At 40.8% G+C, this 24,428-nt stretch overlaps 1 protein-coding gene across 1 annotated transcript in view; it reads right to left on the minus strand.

The window, feature by feature from the left end:
• The window catches only part of LOC119485197 (dedicator of cytokinesis protein 3-like), a 228,634-nt gene that overhangs the window by 67,078 nt on the left and 137,128 nt on the right, over window positions 1–24,428 (minus strand). Inside the window, exon 5 of the mRNA XM_037764582.1 lies at window positions 22,533–22,629. Coding sequence (XP_037620510.1) covers window positions 22,533–22,629 — 97 coding nt within the window. The remainder of the gene's footprint in view (window positions 1–22,532; window positions 22,630–24,428) is intronic.

Here is a 24,428-nt window from a genome sequence, read left to right on the forward strand (position 1 = left end):
CTTTAACCACCAGAATATAATCAGTTCAAGTTCCTTGAGTCCAAGTGCACGTTTGTGTCAAATTTGAAGAAATTCCCTCAAAGCGTTCCTGAGATATTGTGTTCACAAGAATGGACCGGACAGACGCACCAGTGTGCTACCTCCGGGTCTGAAAAGTGAAGCCAATGCTGAAGTGCCTTAAACTTGCATTCTTTCTAACAGCCAGCAGGGGGCGACTCCTCTGGTTGCAAAAAGAAGTCTGATTGTATAGAAATCTATGAGAAAATGACCCTACTTCTCACTTGATTTATTACCTCAGTAAACATTGTAAACATGAGTTTATGGTCTCAATCACTAGTTTCAAGTCTTCTTCAATACAGCATGATGTTCATTTTGTAAATTATGCTCCCATTTAGAGTCAAATAGACATAAAGCAGGGGATGCTTTAGGGCGCAGCAACAAGTTGCTACCACGGCGTTTGACTGTGTTTTCAGTTCATGAAAGTTACTGTAATTATAACCTTTTTGGTTGCCTGAAAATGTTATTTAGAGTTTGGTTGTACTTAGCTCCACCCTCTTGTGTCACGTCTGGTTGCAAAAAAACTAAATAGCGACGTCAAAATACCAAGATGGCGGCAGCCAAAAATCAACCTTGTGACGGCACAAATGTCGAACTCGATGCTTCAAAACGGCAGTCCTCAAACCAATGATTGATGTCACAGTGACGTCCACTTCGTCTATGGTACGTATGTTCAGATGGACGGATGGACAACCTGAAAACATAATGCCTCTGGCCACGGATGTTGCCGGTGTGGAGACAAAAGACGACTATGGCTTTTTCCGAAATCACATATAAAAGGTGTCCTAATGTTCAACATTTTGTCTGAATAAACAGCAGTATGTATCTTCTACAGAAGCACTGAGCAGTAATTTACGTTGTCACTTTCTGAGAGCCTCCTTGCTGGTTGGGGACGTGTAACCATGGTAACCTGTGCCAACCTCTCCCAACCCCCAAATGTATATTATGCCTGGCAAAGTTAAATCTTATAGTTACAGTTAAATTGAAGTTATTGACGTTACAGAGCTGTCCGTCAACGTCCGTTCTGAACGTTGTCGTCACTACCACATTGCATTGTGGGATATTTATGCCGCTGCAGTGTCCAGCGTTGCATACTGTAATGTTTAACCGGAAATAGTATGCAATTTGCTTAATGCTGGTTTCATACTAAGGTTTCGGACATACTATAATATCTCACAAACTGTTTTAGTGTACTAATTAGCATGTTAGTATGGAATTTTGGACGCAATATATATTATTATTATCAATGTAAATACAGGAGACCATCCCTGATAACACAGGCAGTCTGTATCAACCTGTGCACATCATTTCATTAATTCATTGTGTGCTACAATAGGTTGCATCCTAAAAAGCCAGTCCAAAATTTTCAGTTCACTGATGGTGCACTGATGCTCAGGGAAAGCTCATACAGGTCTGTTTATAGCATAAATGATTCTAAACCTAAGTTTGGCAGAATACCCCGTCCTGTTCCCGAGGGTGCTCCTCAATCAAAGCAGCAGCTCAGCAGGAGTCAGCAGTAAAGGGCAGTACAGAGCAGAACCCAGTAGACACATCACTGAGAAACAGGACACACAAAATGCATACAGTTCTTATTTACAGCAGCAGGTTGAGAGAGGAGCAAGGTTCACAGACACATTTACACCAGAGAGCTGCCCGACACTGGCTGCCTACCGTCTGCCAAAGGAGCCGCTGGGAGGAATAGTAAAGAATGTGCTTGGCTCAAGTTCACCTCAATAACAGAAGGGAGCCTGCGTGTCACTTTTATTTAGCGCTACAGACACACAACAAAGGAAAAGATCTGGAGTACTTTCCTCAAGACATCTGAGCGATACAAACTGGACTAATGAATGAACTGCAAAGAATATGTGCATCCACTAAGCTGGAGGAACTGCTAATTCAGCCTATCCAGTGTGAAAGAAATGTTTCAATGAGGTAAGGCAGTGCAGAACCACATGTGACCATAATGTGTGAGGCACAACAGACTCAACCGACTACCAATCAGAAGTGGACAAGGGGTGACAAGAGCCCCTATATAGGTGTGAGATTTAGTTTATAGTTTAGTAATATTGTTATCTATTAGCAGAAATGGAATATAATATTCATAACTATGTTGTCTTTTCGTGAGATTAGAATGAGTCCTACATATCTACATAGGGAGTCCTCTCCCAGACTCCGCAATGTTTCTACAGTAGCCCAGAGTGGACAAACCAAACACTGGCTTTAGAGAGAGCCATTCACGTTTTAACGTTACCTGAAGGCCACCGTAGTTCTCCAACATGCTTGGAAAGGGAGGAGTGAGTGGAGGGGTATTCAGTTGGTTGCAATCTGCACTAGATGTCACTAAATCCTACACACCGTCTCTTTAAGTGGTGCATATTAGTCAAATTGCCTCAAACTCTCAAATTCTTACTGATAAACTTTGGGAAACAAACATTGTTTTTTCTAAATGTTGCCACGGAGCCAACTGAGTGCATTCCAACACATCTCTGAGAAACAGACAACTCTTCCACAGACGTCTGTCAAGTTCTAAACTAGTTTTTCAGAACACAATCACAACAAGAAAACTGACTAACTAAGATGACTCGAAAGTTGTTTTTCTACATGCGTGAAATAACAGCATGAGGGCAGGTTTTGAGGCAACAGGGAGTGGAAGCATTGCAGCGATGTGCCATCTGTACTTGTTTTACTCAAACAGTCGGTCTGCCTGCTTTAAAACCAGGACTGTGGATTTAATCTGGACATCTGTCAGTGGGTGGATGTACTTGTTTGACCTTTGACCCTTTTCTGAGTTAATCAACTAGACTGGGTACAGGTGCAGCAGCTGGCACAACAGGAGGGAACCGAGTCTACTCTCTCCCTTTAGCTGGCATCCATACACGCCACAGATAGAGATACATAGTACTTTGACAGGAAACTGCTCAATTTGTCTATCTTTGAGAGAAAATACACAATCTCAGAGGTAAAACCGAGCACTAAAGTTTTTTTTTGCAGAGTGGAAATGTCTTTTGTGTCGACTATTTGTGGATTTGTCTCCCTCCCTCCCTCCCTAACTGCCTCCTCTGCCTCTTTCCCCAGCTGGAGTGAGTAATCACACCTTCATATCCTGCGGGAACGAATACGCAAACACACACACCAACACCGTTTAACACATCTTTACCACTTCAGCACTATAAAAAGCAACCGAGCGAATCTCAGATAATGATGCTGTTTGCCGAAGCGGTTCGGTTTCATTGGGCCTCATAGTCAGACCATCTTTATATTAGCTAAGCAAAACAAAACACAAAAGAAACATACACAAAGTGTCAGCATAGTTACGTGTTCACCACAGCAAAGCAAAGTGGAATAATGAGCACCGAGAGAAAGAAAACAACAGCTAATGTTCAGCCTTACGAGGCAGCTTCCGGCAGGGCTGCAGCGCTGACCACAGTTGACTAAATCAAACATTTACTTTCCTCTTTATTGCTGCATTGGCCTTTTGCTTTACAGAGTTAGAGGGATATAATGTGAAGATCTTAATCACTCTGACAGCCCACAAACTAGAAAGGCCCACCATAACATCTCCCCCGCATCAACAAACAGCAATGCATTTTCTACCACAACATAAAACTACATCAGTGTTTTTTCATGCCGTGGGTCAGAGACCAAATGTGGGTCTCCAGCGGGTGAGAGTTTGTCACAGCTTGGCATTCATATATAATAGGATTTTATTCAGCCTGACAGCTCCAATATCTAATGGGACACTTGCGACACCTCTTTTCCATTAGCGACATCCTGCTGTATTTTCACACCTGACAAATGACAAAAAGCAAAAGGCATGTTGGGAAGGTCTGAAGTGCCTGGTTGAGGTTAATTGTTGGATTAGCATATTAAACTCATTAAATTATTTAAAATATTGCACTTTCATTTAGAAAAAAAAAATCACAATTTGCATATTATATAAAAACTACTGTACCACCTCACCGCTGTATGCCTCCGCCAACCAATCAAGCTGCAGGTTACATCCATTTCTGTCCAAAATGTCATCACTTCATCATTTTATCCTGTTAGACATTTGTGTGATATTGTCATTATTAGCATATTTATTCTTGAGTTGTGGCCAAAAAATGGATTTTGTGAGGTCACAGTGACCTTGACCTTTGACCACCCAAATCTGCTGAGCGTCTCACGTTTTTCCACTCTGCACCTCGCGTTTTTGTAGGAGCGCCCTGAACGCCTTGAGTTGAAAAAAGATTTAACTCAGCAGAAAAGCATCCATAGTTGTTAGAGTTTTTTCTCATTGTTGTGACATTATGGACACCCGGAGCTATAGGACTTCACCAACCATAGTTACCATGATCCAAACAGAAAACAGCCTGCATGAAGACAAATTAGTGCAGTACTTGAGATTTCTGTAAGTTGTTAATTTATATTAATTTTAATGTATCCTCATACCAACGGTTCGTATCGTACAAAAACGTATTTCTCATAGTAGTTAATATAGTGTGGTGTTACACACAGTAAGTACGAAAGTTACGTGACAAATAAATCAACGTTGACTTCTGGTTTCAAACGGGACACACCTGGGCAGAAGTCCAGTATTTGTTTTCACTCACCCCGACCTCCTTCTTATGCAGAAGTTTGTCTGGCTTTGTCGCACTTTATACTTCCTGGTTCACAATTACGTGGATTAAATACATATTGATTTCGTGGGATATATATGAATTATAGTGCATTACTTTTCATAGGTACAGCTAACGAACGGTGTATGAGAAGAGCCTGTTAATTTAAACTGTAGGTAGTGTACAGTTCATGGTTTGTGTAAGCTAACGTCATCAGTTCTCATTTTATCTTTGATATGATAACAAGTAGCTCATATTTCCCTAGCCAGTACGGTAGTAAATATTAAATTACCTGTCGTTGTGCAAACAATCCAAAAGTAAGGTATCAGAAGGACCAATAAAATAAAAACTTTATGCAAAAAAAGATTGTGAACTGCAGATGGAGACTTTGTGTGGCCTGTATTGTGGTAAACCACAATGCAATGGAACAAGCAGTGAGTAAGACATGTCCCTAACAAAGCACCAATTAATTACCAGCACAGTTTCAAACATTCCTTCCAAAAAAATCTCTACATAGAGAATGTGTGTATGATTTCAGATACAGTCCCGGCATTTTGCTCAAGGACACTTCAGCAGGGCAGAAGCCAAACTTGTTGAAGAAGAGTATGTTAACTCAACACATCCACGCTGCTGTGCCACAGCTCTCAGGTTGCTGCCTCGTTATACTGGATAGTAACTCACTCTGACAAGTCGGACATCAAATTTAATCAGGTAATCTTCGATGTGTAACGGATTACTTTCAGGAAGTCACCAGTTTGAGGCCTCTTAATAGGAAGCGAGTGAGTCTGGCATCTCCAAAATCAGAGGGGACACTCACAGCACCTCAGATCCATTAGCAAACGTCCCGCTTCATTTTCACACCTGTCAAAGCGGCTGCTGCGCTACTGAAAACAAAAGCGCTGAGGCAAACCACCGGGGACCACAAACAAAGAGCCTTTGGATTCCTTTTTGGTCTCCTCTGCTCAACTGGTATTGTAACACGCTGCCACTGCTTTCTGAGGATACGACTCAACAAAGCAGGATTTTTATGTACAATGTATCTTTCAGTCTAAATCCTGAACTTCATCTCACTGAGACAGGAACGTCAGATGTTTTCTAATGTATTATTGAGTGAGCAGATTAGGGTCAAAGTTCTGATTGTGAATGGGTACAACTTGTTTAAACATATTCTCAGAGCATCAATATGGTACTTTGGATAGAAGCACGCAAATAGGTGACATTAAAGACTCTCAAGGTCAGACTTTAATGTGAAAATATACCAAATATTATATTTTCTTTTCACAGACTGTATAAAACAGCTTTTTTAAAAGTATAATGTGCAACTGTTGTCAGTTGCTGTTTGTAAACACACGACTTTCAAAGTTGGCCTCTCCTCCTCGGCTGAACTAGCGAGCGACGGAGACAGAGAGCAGCGATGTGAACAGTGAATGAAGAGAGGGAGCGGCGTTAGTGAGAGCAAAGCAGTGAATCAGAGAAATAAAACATTATTTTCTGATTGTGGTTATGTTCTAAAGCACAAATAAACATGACCACAACACTGCGGGAAGGTAGCGAGTTGATTTTGAATGAATGCAGCCGAAGGGCAGGCTTCATCCTGTACGCTGTGGCTCAGCGCTGTCCTCGGTCAAAGGAGGACACGGTCTGGAAAACATGCACATACGAACACAAAACCGGTTCTCATACGTGAAATATGACCACTTTGTATCTGATTAAAGGGTGACTTGTGCCCATCAATATATATAATGCTTGTGTCTCGGTATCAGACGTGGAGGGGCGTGACACAGCGGTGGTATTTCACGCCCAGAAGCGTCCAGAACACAGCAAAATAAGAAGAAAAGAGAAAATACAGGCAGAGGGCTGCAGCGTCTCAGCAGAAATAGATACCACCACACACTTCTAGTGGGACATAAGTGATGATTCAGAGGGATTACTTTTGTATTAGTCTATACATTGTTTTTAGCAAATTCCTGCACATTATACCGTTAAATAAATGCCTTGTATGGAACAAGTCTAGACAGTGAAATATAGGTGGGAATGCATATTTAGTTGCTGTTTACTGCAGTAAAATACATTCCCTTCATTGAAGTTTAATAATCACTATGCTCCTCTGCTAGGCCACCAACTACTCCAAGCTGTCATAGAGTTTGGTGAAGGTAACATTCTCTAGCAGGAGTTTGGCTTCATGCAGCATGCAATATGTGTTGTGTGTATGTGTGTGTGTGTGTGTGTGTGTGCGTGTGTGAGACTGTGTGTTGTGTCCTGTGCTTGTTAGTCTGGTGCAAACTCCATCCCAAATCCTCCTCTGACCTTGTGTGAACCCTGCCTCGTGGCACGCAAAACACACACACACAGCCACTGCCAGAAGCAGGATGTGATAGCAGGGATGCCAGCCTGTCCTGTCCCATGCTGTGTGCAGTTTGAGAGGTGGACAGAGGAAGGACACTTTCCTCTCTGTACGACTGTACGATACATTTACACCACCTGGTACAAAATAACATCTGTCAGAACACCCAGATTTGCATTTTCATGTCAATATAATGCTTAGAGTGATTCACTTTTTTAACTTCCCAAATCTAAATGTAACAAAGAGGGGGACAAATGCTTGCACAGTCCCGACAGGCACAGTGCCCCTACCACAGACCCGGGCTCCACTCCCTCACACCAACTCCATCTCACCCTCTAGCTATTATTTCTCTCTTGTTTGCAGACGGTTATTTGGCTGTTCGTATGACTCCTGTGTCAGGTTTATTAATGTTTTGTATAAATACAGTAACCACATATAATTCATCTTTAAAAGTAGATTATACAATTAAAAAGTAGAAAAAAACAACAACCTCAAATTGGTAAAAATTCAGAAATAGACATGCAACTTTGGTCTAAATATATGCTTAAGCGGATATTTGAGGGGAAGCTCTGATTTTGGAAAGACATCGACCTTCATATTATTAATGGGGGAATAGGGGAATGATAATATAGTACATGAGCACACATTTTGGAAGGACAACCTCCACGTACAGCTCAACAGAGCAGAAACAGACACTTTGGAAGGACAAGCTTCCTTTACAGTTCCAAAAGGGACATTTTGGAGGGAGATCGCTCTTCTCTCAGAGAGGTCAAAGGTCATGATGTCCAGGAGGCAAATGATATATTCCTGACATTGGAGCGCTTAAAAACAAACAGAGCTTGGGATGCCAGCTTCCTTATGTAGCTGTGCAGGAAACAAAAAGGACAATGAGGTCCGGAATAAGGGCAACCTCAGAGGGCTACATGACGCTCCCTAAAAAACAACTGTCTACAAGGCAGCTGGTTGGTCCATGCTCACAAAGGGCAATATAGAAAATAAAAAACTGCACCAATACCAACAAGCCCTGCAAATTAAACAACACCTGCCTTCAGAAATACACACAGAAGTGTTTTATGATCTGACGGCCGTATCAGCAGGAAGACATCATTTATCTGTACCTTCAGAAACCGCTACAAAACAAAAGCGTTTTGTGATTGCACGCAGCTACAGCTAAGGTTTGGTTGGGTTTAGGGACATACACTACTTGGGTAAGGTTGGGGAAATATTTAGGTGTGGGTTAAAATTACAACTTTGTTAAAGGAGCAATATGTAGCATTGACAGCTTGCGTTTTAAAATGGGTGCTGAAGTCCAAATTCAGAACATTGGAGCCGTCTGCTCCTCCGATGTGACTGATAGCAGTTAGTGTGTGTTAGCATCACAGCGTTAGCCTCTGGCCAGCAGCAGTAGTTAGAATCACTTCACCAGCTGTATCTCAAATACTCGCTGCCTTGATAACCCAGTCGCACACGGACCACAGAGAGATGTGCTGAGGCTTTTCAGGTCGGGTAGAATCTAATGTTAACATTATCTCCGTTGATTCAGTTCGTTAGCTTGCTTCCATGGCTGTGGTTGTATGTCATTTGTTTCACGTGTTGCGACGAGGTGTTGAATCGGGCAGTGGACGGGATCACACCGGCTCTTTACTTTACTTTAACAACACTTTATTTCTTATTTCTATGAGATACTATATGCGTCGTTGTGTATTCTGTCCTGGTCCAGATAAACTTCTTAAACATCTATCCAAATTCAAAATGTACTGATTTATTATATTACCGGTAGTTTCAGTGCTGATAAATATTCGTCCACTGACATTTCTGTGATTTGTACTTTAGCAGCCTGCTGTTCTGTGCGACAGAGCTGTGCTGTAGGAACGCTTTCTCCTGAGTGTGATGTTAATTCAATGATGTAATGAACACTACTTCAAAATAAGAGCAAAGAATGACAGCATCTCGACCTCATAACGGGACATAAGACATTTAGGATGATGAACACCGTTGAAATTACAGTTTGGAAATTGGATTAAACTCACAGAGGAGCCGTTTTACTGTTAAAGGTAGAACTCTCCTCTGAGTGATGCGATCTAGGAAACATTAAACCGCTGCTTTAATTTAAACACTACGGAAAGATTTAACATTAGAACAGCTCAGAGGAGGATATCATTTATACAAATGTGACATAAAGGCAAATCCTAATCATCCCACAATATAAGGAGAAAGATATGGTCCCTCATAAAGACACTATTAAGAGACTGCTTCTTCAATATGACACTGGACATTTTGAATGTTATTTAATGTAAGAGTAAAACTACATGTTAGAGTTGAGTAAAACTAGACACACATTGCCACTTGTGTCTTAAGCTTATAAAACAAACAGTAGATATATACTCTTCATACACTTTCCACTGATGCAATAAAAAAAACAACAGCTACTGTATGCCAACAATGGCCCCGTCGCCGTGGCAACGATGGGTGAGTCACCGTGGCAAATATATGACACCGCACTTACTGAAGCTTATAGATCCTGTACAGACACAGACATGCAAGTTTACACACAACTCAAATCCACAAGTATAGACATAAACACACTTTCACTCTCACACACACACATGAATGATTTCCAAACATGCACACACACACACACACACACACACACACACGCACACACACGCACACACACACACACACACACACACACACACACACACTGTATTTCCGAAACTACAAGATGATTGAATCTACTTACAGGTGCGTTTGGAGGATAAATCCACTCGTTTCTCTCCTCGCCTTTCTCCTTCTCTGATTCTACCGCTGGTGAGCTGCTAAACAGCAAACCAACCCGGCAGACGAGAAGGAAATCATAGCCTGTCAAACGACTTGAGATCCACTCACAATGTACTGTAGCAACACTACCTCTCTCTCTCTCTCTCTCTCTCTCTCTGCTTGTGTCTATGTGTGTTTGTACCTTATTCTGCCTCTCTCCCATCCTCTGACCTGCTCCCAGTCTCCATCTTTCTCATCTTTCTTTATCTCTCTCTCCCTCTCTCTCTCTCTCAGCTATCCACCCACCCACGGGCCAGTCTGCAGCAGAAAGCTCCTCTCCACTTTTGCAATGTTGGGGAGAGTGCACAAAGCTGAGAAAAGATACAGCGAGGTGTGTGCATTCTAAAGATAGTGATATACAGCTCACTTGATGATAAAGAGGTTTGACAGCAGAGCTTATATCCTGAGGCTGTTGCCCACAAAGAGCCTTGAAATCAAATGTGTGATGTTTGTGTGTACATGAAAGGTAGAAGGAGAGAGACCAGACGCGCTAAATAGACAGGGATGGATGGTTTGATGGAGAGAGAACCAACAGTATGACATCCCATGCTTTTCCTCTGGGCAAAGAAATAACACCTCGTTTCACCTCGTTAATTGTGGAGCAGCCCCCACTTGGGCCGACCAGTCAATGTTTGACAGCGCCAGAACAGAATGGTGTCATGTGTCAAACACCCAGATCTAAAATCTGTATCCGATTAGTATCACTGATGAGAGCAACACATTTCAGAGCTTCATCAGGCTTCTGAAAACATGCTGTGGGCCAAAGGCTTAAAGCAGCAGTGAGTAGAAATGAAGCAAATATGATTAAAAAAGTTATTTTTATAAAACGGTATGACCAGTACAGAGACAGTTAATCTGAAAAAAATCATGTTCCTCTGTGTCCTCCGGTGCTCCTAATGGCATCAGCAAGATTTCCTGATTTAATCATGTCTATAAAGTCCAGATCGTGCATGACGAATAAAATGTTAAGAAAACCCTCTACTCCTCTGCTGTAATAAACTGAATGTTTTATCATCTTCTCGTGGGATTTGACACACAACGTGGGGCAGCTGTGGCTCAGAGGCTAAAGCAGGTTGTCCACTGGAATCGGAAGGTCAGGGGTTCGATCACCGGCTGCTCCGGGTCACATGTCGATGTGTCCTTGAGCAAGACACTTAACCCCAAAATGGTCCCGAAGGCTGAGTCATCGGTGTGTGAATGAGTATTTAGATTAGATCCTGATGGGCAAAGTTGGCACCTTAGCTCTGCTATCAGTGTATGAATGGGTGAATGTTGACATGTAGTGTAAAGTGCTTTGAGTGGTCGGAAGACTAGAAAAGCGCTATATAAATGCAAGTCCATTTACCATTTCACAGACTGAAGGAAAACAACCAATCAGAGCCGAGCTGGAGCTCCTCAACTCAACTAGCGAGAGGGAGAGAGGTCGGAGTTAGTGGGAACAAAGCATTGAATCTGACCTGAACGGGCTGCACACCCTGCGTGCTGTTATTGGTGGGGTCCAAAGGCTGTTGGCTGAAGGCCAGCAGCGTCCCGAGTAAAGCAAAATAAGAAAAGAGCAAATCCCGGCAGAGGGCTGCAGGGTCTCTGTAGATACAAACACCAACACACACTTCTAGTGGGGCATAAGTGTTGATTGAGAGGGATTCTTTCAGTCTATACATTGTTTTTTTTTAGGAAATTGGTGCATATAATGCCTTTAAGTCTTTCTTCTTGTTACATAATCAAGATCAATATGGTAGCTATATTATAAGCAGGATAATAGGCTATGTCAATCCTGTATGCACAAAAAAAGAGGCGGTGGATCACTAGCTAAAATCTTGCCTATACGGCACCAAATTGGTCAGGCCGGCACTGCCCTCTGGCCAGGGCAGTATAACATTGATTAACACTCATTCCCTTTTTTTTCTGCGTGCAGCTGTCACTCTGACAACATGCCAGCAGCCATTACCTGCTTCATGACAAGTGACAGTTTGATGAGCCATGTGATTGGCTGTCTGCTTCAAATCCAACTCTATAATTAAGTTAATGATGGGAGGATGTGGGCAAACTTTCTGTTTTGGACATATGTGTTTTCTGTGCCTTAAACACAGAGGCTGATGTGTTTTTAGGACAGGAAGAAGTGCTACTGCTGCATACACATCCTATCCACAGTCATCTCTCTACGTTTTTTATCACACAGATCAGACGCACAGTGTGAGAGACAGACACAGACAGATGTGTGTCAAAGGCCAAAACCAGAGGTGGCGTTTTAACACTTTGCTGTTAGCTTTGCCACACAGAGCTGCCAGTCAAACTATACAGAAAATGACAACACAGGCCTGGAGGGGAGAAGACAGATCAAATGTTGCACACTGTAAATATACAGTAACACTGACACAGTCTGAGTGCATAAGAAATGTTGAATTAGAGTTTAAAAGATTTGCCCCGGACGATAACTGTGGATAACAATGATTAGAACTGTGCAAATGAGAGATACAGAAATTGAGATACAACATTTCTTTTCAAAATTTCAATATAAAGAAAAATAGTGCTGCGTTTTTTGACAGTGTCAAAAAACCCCCAACTGATTATATTCTTCCTGTTTCATTGGGTTGCATTACAGTTTTTCTCAATTGTTTACACACAAATACTGGTACTTGACACACAATGACCACAACATGTAACTCATGCACCAACCCCCTGAACCAATTCTGCTAAACTACAAGCACAATTCCTGCTTTACACTCAAATTGCAGTTCTAAAACACACTTTTTTCAAAACACTACACACAATTCTCTGCATTTGGCACAATTTTCATGAAGAAAATCTCGTTTTCACAAGGAACACACTGTCATTCAAAATTCTAAAGTCAATTGCCCTACTATGCACACTGACTCATCACATGGGCAAACACCTGTCACACAGTGTTACAATTAGCAATCAGAGCTTTAGCATAAAAGGGCAAACATTGCTTGTGATGTGGATGAGGTGCTGTGGCCAGACCGAAACAGAATGATGGAGCATAGTTTTTTTTTTCGTTTTTTTTTACAGTAACTGTATACAGTAAAATTCTTCTGTTGTTTTGTATGTAGACCACTGTATGTGCAACTTTGCGTTGGTTGGGATGTACACTGTGTACATTGTTTTTGTGGGGAAAATAAAATATATTTGTTACCGTGTATTTGTGTGTCCTGAGTATAAAAACAATATTCTAAAATATTTTACAACACACTTATGTATGTACTGTCTGTAATAAGTGTAACACTGAACAAAAAAAAGGCCTAAGTCATCATGATGAATGGAGAAGAAGTGTTTTCCATTCATCATAGTGTTTTACATTGAGCACATCAGTGTTCAACTGGTTCTTATAAATGTCTATTCATATGATGGTTTGTGTGTGTCATTTGAAAACAAAATACCATTTTGAGAAGAAATAACATTGTTTTGAATGTAAAGTTTCATTTTGCAGGAGAATTGAGGGGTTTTGCCCATTGTGTGTGTGTTTTTTGATTTGTGTGTAGAGTTCTGAGAGTATGAGGCATGCTTTCAGAAAATGTGTGTAAACAATCGAGAAAAACTGTAAAGTGTATAGGTGTACCTAATAAAGTGGCCAGGGAGTGTGTTTGCTGTTGCAAATAGACCTTTTTCACAGGGAAATGATTTGGGGAAAATGACACGGCAGGATAGCTAGCTAGTCTTGTCGTTAAACATACTGTCAAATTATATTTACTGTTTGTCAACCGTACGCAGTGTTATTGAATTTGAATCTTGCTAACATAACGTTAGCTTTCTGGCTCGTAGTTGAGCCAAATTGTTCTATGAGCTTAGCGAACTAGAAATATCTCCTGTTGTAAAGTCGTGTCTAACGTCTGTCCTATTTACTGGAGCAGTGAACAATGTTTCCGTTGCATAAGAAATGTATGCGATGGTAGTGATTGTTCCAGGTATTAGCAAACTCTCAGGGTTACCAGGGAAACGGTGAAAAACTTTAGATTTTGGTTGTCTTTTTTCTTTGGCAAGTGACCATGGTATAAGCGTGATAATGTGTCCAGTATCCTGAATTGATGGACAACGTGGAGGCCAGAACCGCCCGATGTGCAGCGTGATGATAAATATAATTTCTAGGAGACAGAGTTGCTCATGCTGGCTGATGATTGCAAATGAGGCATGTTACATCTACAGGAAAAGTTAAATATTGTAATCTTTTCTCCGGTTACGGTCGTCTCAGACACACAAACCAGACAGAAAATAACATTAAGATTGAGACATTTTGAAGTTTCTCCTATCATCCGTCTTCCGTTACATGACATACTACAAAGCTTTATCCTTAAACAACCCCGCCGACCACACACCAATTATCTCCAGCCATTAAAGTCTAGACTGGCAGTCAAAGGAAGAATCCCCATTAAACCACAGAACAAGCAATAAACTGTATCTTTCATTTCTTTCAATCATCAATATTTGAGTCTGGTGCTTTTTTTTTTTGTATGCCACATCGCAAACAGCATAGCAAAGTATCTACAGCTATTTTCTTTTGATTGATTTTTGCTCACACTTTTTTTTATGGAGACTTGAAAGCACTGACGGATTCAGTATCTTTTTTTTTGCTCCAGCCACTTCCTCCTCTTCATTCTCACAGCAACCAGAATTAAACCTGACTTTTTGGTCTTTCTCTCTGTATCCTAATTGTATTTAAATATTGTTAAAAGATTCTGGGAGTAAATTTGGTTAAGAGTTAGTCTTCCAGCTTTACCAAAGTAAGGGTGGCCTTGGTCTCCTCTGTCAGTCACTGCCTCTCTACTGCATCAGCTTCCTACTAACTTATCTCAGTATGTGTGTGTGTCTGTCACCATCTGTTCCCTGCTGTCGCGATTTTAGTCAGATTATAGGATCACATTTACTTGTTTGGCTTACTGTACAGTAAACAGCTGCTCTGGCTGAGTGTCATGATGCACATATTTTTGTAAATATCAGAAACACTTTCATTTCTCAATAAGCACAATGTGATCAGGCTCCTTGTACAAGTACATTATTCACAGTATAAAATCACTGTCTGTTTGTCATCAAAGCTTTCCTGCTAAAAAAGTAGGAAAGCCCCGTGTGCATCTTAACTACATGTGTGTATGACAATGTATCCATGTATATGTAAGCCTGTGTATCTGTGCAACAGAGTGAGAACAATGAAACAGTGATTTATATCATCTCCTGCTGCCTTTTCTTCAACGTCTTACACCGAGTGATTCATGTTCGCCTGTGTCTGTGTCTGTGTCTGCGTGTGTCTGCGTGTGTGTGTGTGTTTGTGTGTGTGTGTGTTTAGTTCAGCTCTAAAAGGGTTTATGACAAATTTCCGATGACCTGTAACTGATTTAAAGCGTCTCTCTTTTCTTTTTTTTTTAAATATCTTTTTAAGAGCTTTAACCTACAGCATATTCTGTTAACTCTACATGCAGCTTTATTAACCTCTTCCACTCCTTGAGGGCACTGGCGCCCACAGCCAACTTTACTTTTACAATTTTAGAGCTAGAGTGAACTACAGGTATCATATGAAAGTAAGAAACCTAAGGAATCCATTGGTACCAACCCTGTCATGCTAGCATGCCGGGAAGAATGCGAAAAAAGGTACGAAGTTACGCTAAATTTTGGTAAGGAAAAACTAGCATAGTGATTTTCAAAAGAGGTCTCTTGACCTCTGACCTCAAGATATGTGAATGAAAATGGGTTCTATGGGTACCCACGAGTCTCCTCTTTACAGATATGCCCACTTTATGATTATCACAATCAAATGTGTTATTTTGGCCTATTCTAAAATAGTGTTTTTGAATATTTCTGCATCCTGGGTTCCCTAAACAGTCTTGATATTGCATAAATTGGGTACAATTGTATAGCTGAGACTTTTGTGGAGCCAATGAGCCCAACTGTATTCATGTGTGATGATGTTAGTCCCCATAGTAGCCATTTCATTGTAGTGAGACCATTTTTTGAAACTTGATTTACCTGTATAAAATGACCTGTGGTGACCTCTAGGATATTCACAGCATAAAGAAACTTTACAGCCACAAACTAGACACCTAGAGCATTCAGAGGATGGATGGCTTTCCTAGGTAAATTGACAATAACGAGTTTCTGAGCATTTTTAAGAACAGAAGCACTCGCCATGGAATCACTGGAAATACTAGCATAAAATCTTAAAAGTTTTTTAAACCAAATCACAGCATGGGTTTTCCTATTGTGTTTCTCAAGGTCTTGGTGTCTTAATGTGGTATTTTGGAGGGATTATTATCATTTTTATCAATTCTCGAGTGGTAAAAAATGGTTAAATTTACCACCAAATCTGTGTAACAAATGGTATCAACCCAAAAATTAATGCAACAACTTATGAAACATAAGTGAGCATTGTAAAGACCATCATATACTTCTATCATAATGTTCTAAGCCCTTATGCACTTTCACAAATTATCTTAATTATTTAATGAATTAGTCAATTATTTTTGTATTTCTTATTTATGACTAGAACAGCTTAACACACAGTGCTGAGCTGCATCTCAAATTAAGGTTCTCAGGTTCCCAGCTTTCAGATGATGTACACCACTTCTATGTGACATCTACTGTTGACCTGCTATCTAAAGATATAAAGACCCCCTGTACTCTCTATAAAAAGACAAAAAAGGGTCTATTGTGGGTCTCTGACGGTTTTCAACCTACAGCATCTTCTGTTAACTTCACACGCAGCTTTCTTAATGATGGACTGACTCTGTGAATGTGCTCCCACCTTGAGTTGGTTAAATAACTGGCAGGTTATCTTTGAAAGCACTGTTTTTTTTCTTTGTTGGTGCTGTGTGGGTGGGACTGTGACATCTTTTCTTTGGATCTCTGTCGATGATGTTTCTTTTTGTATTGTTTTGTATGTAGCCATCTCTGCTCAATACTGCCCATTTCAAAGATAAAAACACTGCTTCTCCTGTCAGAAGAATAACTACAACCCTGATGTGAAAGGTAGAATCACTGCTGTAATTCCGTATGAAACAGCTTTACTCTCAGGGTCGTTGAAACTTCACCAACTGAATGATAAACTTTAGCTATGAGATTTTTCTGGGGTACATATTGTGCATTTCAGCTCTAACTCTACAGTGTGTGTCGATAGCGTTTGCATTCACTTGGCTTTGTCTGTGTGTCATTTCTTCTGAGCAGCTGCAGAAAATGTCATTGCATTGTAAAGCTAAAGGAGCTGGACGGGGACAACTTCCCCGCCCTCTGCCTCCTCCTACTTGATGTCTTTCCTGTCATTCCCCCTCATTTTTTCTTTCTTTCTCTCGACTTCACACACACACGCACGCACACACACATGCACGCACGCACGCACACACACGCACACGCAAACACACACTTGTCTGCACATTTCACAGCAAAGAAATGTCTCCCTCTGCGTTTATCCCCGTCTTCACATCCCTCCATCATTGTTCAGTTGTCACCGCTCCATCTCCTTCCTGTTCACACATCTATCCGTACACACACACACACAGACACACACACACACACACACGCACACACACACACACACACACACACACACATATGCAATCTTATCTACTCCAGCATATAAGAGATAACAGAGAGGGAGAAAATTAGACAATGAGAAACAATGTAGGAGAAGGAAGGAAGAGGCAGAAGCAGAAGACGAAAGATGAGCTGAGATGGAGGGAGAAACAGAGAGAGGGAGAGACAGAGGGACAAATAAATGGAGAAGAGAGAGTTCAGAGAGTCCGACATATTTGGTTGCTTCTATGTTCATGTCAGTTTTTCTCCAAGTAAATACTGAGTTTTGTTTTGGTGTAAGAGTGTGTTGAATTGTTGGTATTTAGTTTCAATTTGTATTAGGGCTGTTAATCGATTAAAATATTTAATCGTGATTAATCACAAATTAATTGGACATTTTTTATCTGTACCTTAAAGGGAGAAGTATTTAACACTCCTATCAACATGGGAGAGGGCAAATATGCTTGCTTTATGCAAATGTATGTATATATTTATTATTGGAAATCAATTAACAACACAAAACAATGACAATTATTGTCCAGAAACCCTCACAGGTACTGCATTTAGCATAAAAAATATACTCAAATCATAACAGCTGCCAGTGTGCTGACTTGACTATGACTTGCCCCAAACTGCATGTGATTATCATAAAGTGGTCATGTCTGTAAAGGGGAGACTCGTGGGTACCCATAGAACCTATTTTCATTCACATATCTTGAGGTCAGAGGTGAAGGGACCCATTTGAAAATTGCCATAGTAGTTTTTTCACGCCAAAATTTTGCGCAAGTTTGGAGCGTTATTTAGCCTCCTTCACGACAAGCCAGTATGACATAGTCTAGTTTTATGTGATCCCAGTATCTTCACTCTAGCTTTAAAACTGAATCTGCACAACCTCCGAAATGTCGATTGCGTTAATGAAATTAGTGGCATTAAAATGATTTTGCGTTAACGCGTTAACTTTGACAGCCCTAATTTTTATAAAGATTTTGGTTCGTCTGTCTTCATAAAGGCTGCAGTGTAGCAGAAAGCATTGCGCTGTCTTGACCTCTTCTTGTTGGCAGAAACAGAAGCAGTGACACAGTCTGCGTCCACCAGCCTCAATGACCAGGTCGTGGTCTCTCAGTCTGTATTAAGTTATTATCTTTCTCAGTTTCAGCTTGCTCTCGGTGCACTGATGATCTCACACTCTATATCGACTATTCCACACTAAAGAGCACTTCACATTTTCTCTTTCTCTAATTCGTTTTTATTCTATATGTCTCTTTTACACTCTCACATTCAGCAATGTAAGTCTAAATTCCCTGTGGCAGTGTGCAAAGGACATGCACACAATACACTGGAGAGAGAGTACAAGAGAGTGTGTATGTGTTATCATAAAAGGACACTGAATTACAAAGAATGTAACCACATAAATAGCATGCATTGACACAGCGAAGGACACATACTGTATGTTCTGTATGTGTGTTGTTCTGTGTGCGTCACTCTGCCGTTCTGCTCTACTGCATCTATCACCTCTGCAGGCTTCGGTGCTGCCGAACATCCATTGACTGAGAGTTTCTCCCATCACTATGTCTGTACACCGGAGGGATCAGCCATGTGTCACTGCGCAGGCTGTTATCATACAGTGTTCGTAGCTGTACCTACAAAAAATTAATTTACGTACTTACAGTATGCTCTGCCACTTCCAGAGTTATTTTCGACCAAACTAAGACAAGATGTTTTCCTAAACCTAACTAACAGTGATGGGAGAAGTATTCAGATCTTTTACTTGACTAAAAAAGTGTAAAAATACTCTAATACGCATTCAAAACCTTTCTTAAGTAAAAGTACAAAAGTATCAGAAAAAGTGTTGGTGGACAAACTGACTGTTCTAATAATTCAATATGACAGAATAATCTATATATAGTATGTAGCAAGCTAAGTGAGGGAGCGCTTTTCATTTATTTCCTTTCATTTCCTCTTTCAACACTTTTCCCACACAGCAATTTGATCACATCCATGAAAAGGCACATGATGCAAAATGCACTTTTTAGTTGTATTTGGCTTCTTTAGCTTCACATGGTACAATCAGGATTGTCAGTCTGTCCTTCAAGTCATATTCTCTGCACATATATCAGTTAACAACCCAAATCATTTAAATATAAATGATTATGAGACACACTTTTTAAGCATGGGTAATTGCTTGTCTTAAACTTACAAACCTCTATATGTTTAACTAACGTTGTCCCTTCTAGCAAACCAGACGATCACTTGAAGGTGGCGTCTCAGTGCTGTTTATCTGGCTCCAAAATGCACCCATGCATTACATCCGTTTCATCTGTTTCTAACTCTATTATGTCAGCATCCTACATCCCTCTATCTCTTCTTCTCATTGTTGTCAGTTTACGATTACACATGTACTTATCCAAAAGTACACTGTGTTGCAAATATGTAAGCCAGTCATTCCTTTCTTTCTATTTGCACATCCTTACATCTACTCCTCTATATCTTCATCCAGCCACACAAAACAAGAGTACATGTACCTTACAGTAACTATAAGAGCACATTCTCTTTTTCAGTGACAAACACACTGAAGTCTGTCAGGATGGAAATGTATAACCTCACAAAGACAGTTTTGTCTCTCATCTCTTCAAATCGAGCAGACGGCAACGACAGAAGTCTGTTCACTGTGAATAAAAACACAGAGAGCAGACTGACAGATTTCAACTAGGTTTGAGTCACATATATATTTATACATTTATGTAAAGAAAGATAGCAAATAAAATGTATATTATGACAATATCTTATTAGCTTTAGGACAAAAAGGCAAAGATACAAATTATTAAAGATAAGCAACACAAAGACAAGAGAGTTAAAGTCCCAGTGAAACAGAAGTTACAGCATCTTTAGCTTCTGTACTGTGAGTGTTCCCCTGTGAAACAGAATATTTGAGCGGTGTACCGTTACGAGAGGGATTTAATTCAAATCCTTTGCATTTGATTGGACTACTCAAAAGTGGGTGGGCTTAGAATGTAATGTGAGCCTCCACACAAACCTATTACAGTTTTTCTCAATTGTTTACACACAAATACTGGTACTTGACACACAATGACCACAACATGTAACTCATGCACCAACCCCCTGAACCAATTCTGCTAAACTACAAGCACAATTCCTGCTTTACACTCAAATTGCAGTTCTAAAACACACTTTTTTTCAAAACATACACACAATTCTCTGCATTTGGCACAATTTTCATGAAGAAAATCTCGTTTTCACAAGGAACACACTGTCATTCAAAATTATAAAGTCAATTGCCCTACTATGCACACTGACTCATCACATGGGCAAACACCTGTCACACAGTGTTACAATTAGCAATCAGTTGATGCTTTTCATGGCTGGATTTGACATGCTAAGCGATATTTCCCCCGCTGCTTGGCCAGGGAAAACATTGCTTGTGATGTGGATGAGGTGCTGTGGCCAGACCGAAACAGAAGAGAGGATGCAGCATAGTTTTTTTTTTCGTTTTTTTTTACAGTAACTGTATACAGTAAATTCTTCTGTTGTTTTGTATGTAGACCACTGTATGTGCAACTTTGTGTTTGTTGGGATGTACACTGTGTACATTGTTTTTGTGGGGAAAATAAAATATATTTGTTACCGTGTATTTGTGTGTTCTGAGTATAAAAACAATATTCTAAAATATTTACAACACACTTATGTATGTACTGTCTGTAATAAGTGTAACACTGAACAAAAAAAAGGCCTAAGTCATTATGATGAATGGAGAAGAAGTGTTTTCCATTCATCATAGTGTTTTACATTGAGCACATCAGTGTTCAACTGGTTCTTATAAATGTCTATTCATATGATGGTTTGTGTGTGTCATTTGAAAACAAAATACCATTTTGAGAAGAAATAACATTGTTTTGAATGTAAAGTTTCATTTTGCAGGAGAATTGAGGGGTTTTGCCCATTGTGTGTGTGTTTTTGGATTTGTGTGTAGAGTTCTGAGAGTATGAGGCATGCTTTCAGAAAATGGGTGTAAACAATCGAGAAAAACTGTAATCATATTTGCTCCAATCTCGCCTACTTCAGTTTTAAGATTAAGATTAAGATTTAAGATTGGTTACTTTAGATTGGTACTAACTCCAATGAAAACCCACCTGCGGCGTTATTCGACGGTTGGAGCAAGTGACGTAGTATTAATTGCTTGAGTCTGCTAATGGCTGGCTGGAGGGGTGATGGATGGGTCAAACAAACAAGACTTTCAACCAGGAGACCGCTGTTCGTGTCCCGTGTGAAACTAACGTTGACTTATTTTGTCACGTGAGTCGATAGTCACGTGACTCGTCGGTATCATCAGCCCCGTGAGTAGCTAGTCAGTGAAGTTAACGTCAACCACGACCGTTTCCTAACCCTAACTAAGTGGTTGTGTTGCCTAAACTTAACTTCCTTTGAAAACGGAAGTTTATTTTGAAAGGACACTTCATGTAGCAAGTATATATTGACCCGCTGTCCCTGGTCCATCCAAAAGTAATGCAAGAAGGGTAGCCCGTGTGTCGGTTTTCGATGCTGAGGGGCACTGACCAAGCAGCGGTATTTGACGAGTTAGAATGTGTTAGTGTATCATATGTTGATGGTTGTTGCTAGGCTCTGAGGAAAACTGAAAGCGTTCCAGTTGTCTTCGTGACAGCAGCACCAACAATAATACCACTTGGAAACTTTGAAAAGTTGTCTTTTTCCACTTGAACATACAGCAACCAGCAGTATTGTAACCACCATTCCCCTCTATTCCACTGAGCCCAGTCTCTAGTTTGTATTGTTTCAGCGGAACAACACACCACTTTACAATTACACTACTTGTATCCTTCTTTAAACTGATTAGAATATGAGGAACATTCAGTAATGAGGTTTCAACATGAAACTCCATCCTTTATGATAACGCTCATAATAACACCAGACTTGTGCATACCAGTAGGTTGCCAGATTTGCTAATTTGAGCATTAATAATCATAATTAATGACCTATGTTTAGCATGACTGGTTATGGCTTTTAAGATTATGGAAGAACATAAATCAGCTTGTGTACCTTTGGTTTACTCAATCTGTTGTGCTTGGCTCTGCTGCCTTAATGCATGATGTAGCAAAGTGCAGTGATGGAAAAAAAACCCTGCAGTGACATAAAACCATTAAAGAAAAATACTGTGTGCTGCTTACCACATAGAGCTGCTTCCATAGTAAGGCCCACTCCTGCAGTGTTGACGTCACCTCAGTAACAATGGGGTCTTCGAGAGGCACCACAGTCTCATGTGGCCTGTACAGGGACAGAACAGAAACAGACACTCATGCTTTATTAACAGCCACTGAGTTGAATTATTGTTTACACAGGATTCAGTTGTCCACAAGTAGACCTCATTTAAGGACAGAGAGAGCAACATGTTTGGGGCGGCTGCTCAGAGGGTAGAGCAGGTTGTCCACCAATCGGAAGGTCGGTGATTCGATCCCCTGCTGCTCCGGGTCAAATGTCGATGTGTCCTTGTGCAAGACACTTAACCCCAAATTGCTCCCGAAGGCATAGCCATCGGTGTGTGAATGAGTATTTAGATTAATTCCTGATGGGCAAAGTTGGCACCTTGCATGGCAGCCTCTGCCATCAGTGTATGAATGTGTGTGTGAATGGGTGAATGCTGGCATGTAGTGTAAAGCGCTTTGAGTGGTCGGAAGACTAGAAAAGCACTATATAAAAAGTCCAAATCCAAGTACATGTCACCTACACAACTACATTTAACAGTAATTATTAAAAAAGCCCCCGTAAAATGTTCCGGGGGAAAGTTCCTGCAGTGGAAACGGGGCTTTTATATCCTGTTGTGTTGAATATTGAAAAAAAAAGTTAGAGAAATAAAAGTGTTGAAATGATAATGTTAATACTCAGCACCTAGAAAACTAACAAGACCTCTTCCACAGTGAGTTTGCACTGTTACGTGCCAAACTGAGTAAACTATCGCACCCCTTGAAGACAAGGACCTCAGTTCACCTCACTGACTGGCTCACTCTCTCCTCCCTCTCCTCCCTCCCTCGTACATCATTTCCAACATCGTTGTTCACTAAAATTGAAAGCTGAGTCACTGTCTCAGCCCTGGAGTCAGGAATATTAGAGTACCTCTCTCTGTCTCTTTATTCTCCCTCTCCTCCCATGCCGACTCTCTCCTCTTCCCTCCCTGACTCTTGGTTTGTACTCTGCCTCTCACGTAATCTCCCCTTTCTCTGTCTGTCTCATAACTGATGAATTAATAAAAGCAGTGTGCCAGATTAGCTGATCTCCCAGCTGAGCCGTAGCTGGCGGCCGCCTGGCGATTTCACCCACATTAGTTACACTTGTATCTCAGACGCTTCTCCTCCTCTTCTCCTCTGTTCTACTTTTCACTCTATCAATCTCTCCCTCCTTTTTCCCCTCCCTCCTTCTGTTTCACTTTCGCTTCCCTGCTTCGCATTGTTCATCCTCAAGTTTTCCCTTTGTTCTGGCACATTTCCATCATTCCTCTCAGTTCCTACTCCGTGCTCTTCCTTCACTCCTATTCCTCCCTTTCCTTTTCTCCTCTCTTTCCTCTCCTTCCATCTACTCTTTTCAGTCTTTCTTTCCTATATGCTTCTTTCTCCCATTCCCTCCTGCATTGTCACACTTCCTCCATCTCTCCCCTCCCTTGTTTCCTTCTTATCTTCCCTCATCTACACACTTTCTTCCCCCCTCTGCACTCGTATCTCTCCAGCTTGCAGTCTTCTTCCTCTTTCACCTTGCTTGTCTCTCTTCTTTTTAAGTCCAAATGTGCGTCCATATTTACTCCAAGTCTCTTCTCTCTCTGCCCCAAGCTGATATCTCTGTCCTCCATCAGTCTAAAGCCACTATTGCTCCATGCTAATATTTCTATCTCCTCCACCCCAGAACTCTCTTCTTATGTGCAGTATGTCCCTCTGCAGTTCTCTATGCAAATATTTTATTCTTAAACTCTCTGGCTCTCTTTTTGCAAGAAGACAAGTGATTTTTGGGGACTTCTTTTTGTCTTTGATTGGTTCACTTAATAGTTAAAGCCCTTAGCTGCGCTTCAAACTTTAAAA

Source organism: Sebastes umbrosus, chromosome 1 (assembly GCF_015220745.1).
Source record: "Sebastes umbrosus isolate fSebUmb1 chromosome 1, fSebUmb1.pri, whole genome shotgun sequence".
Lineage (NCBI taxonomy): Eukaryota > Metazoa > Chordata > Actinopteri > Perciformes > Sebastidae > Sebastes > Sebastes umbrosus.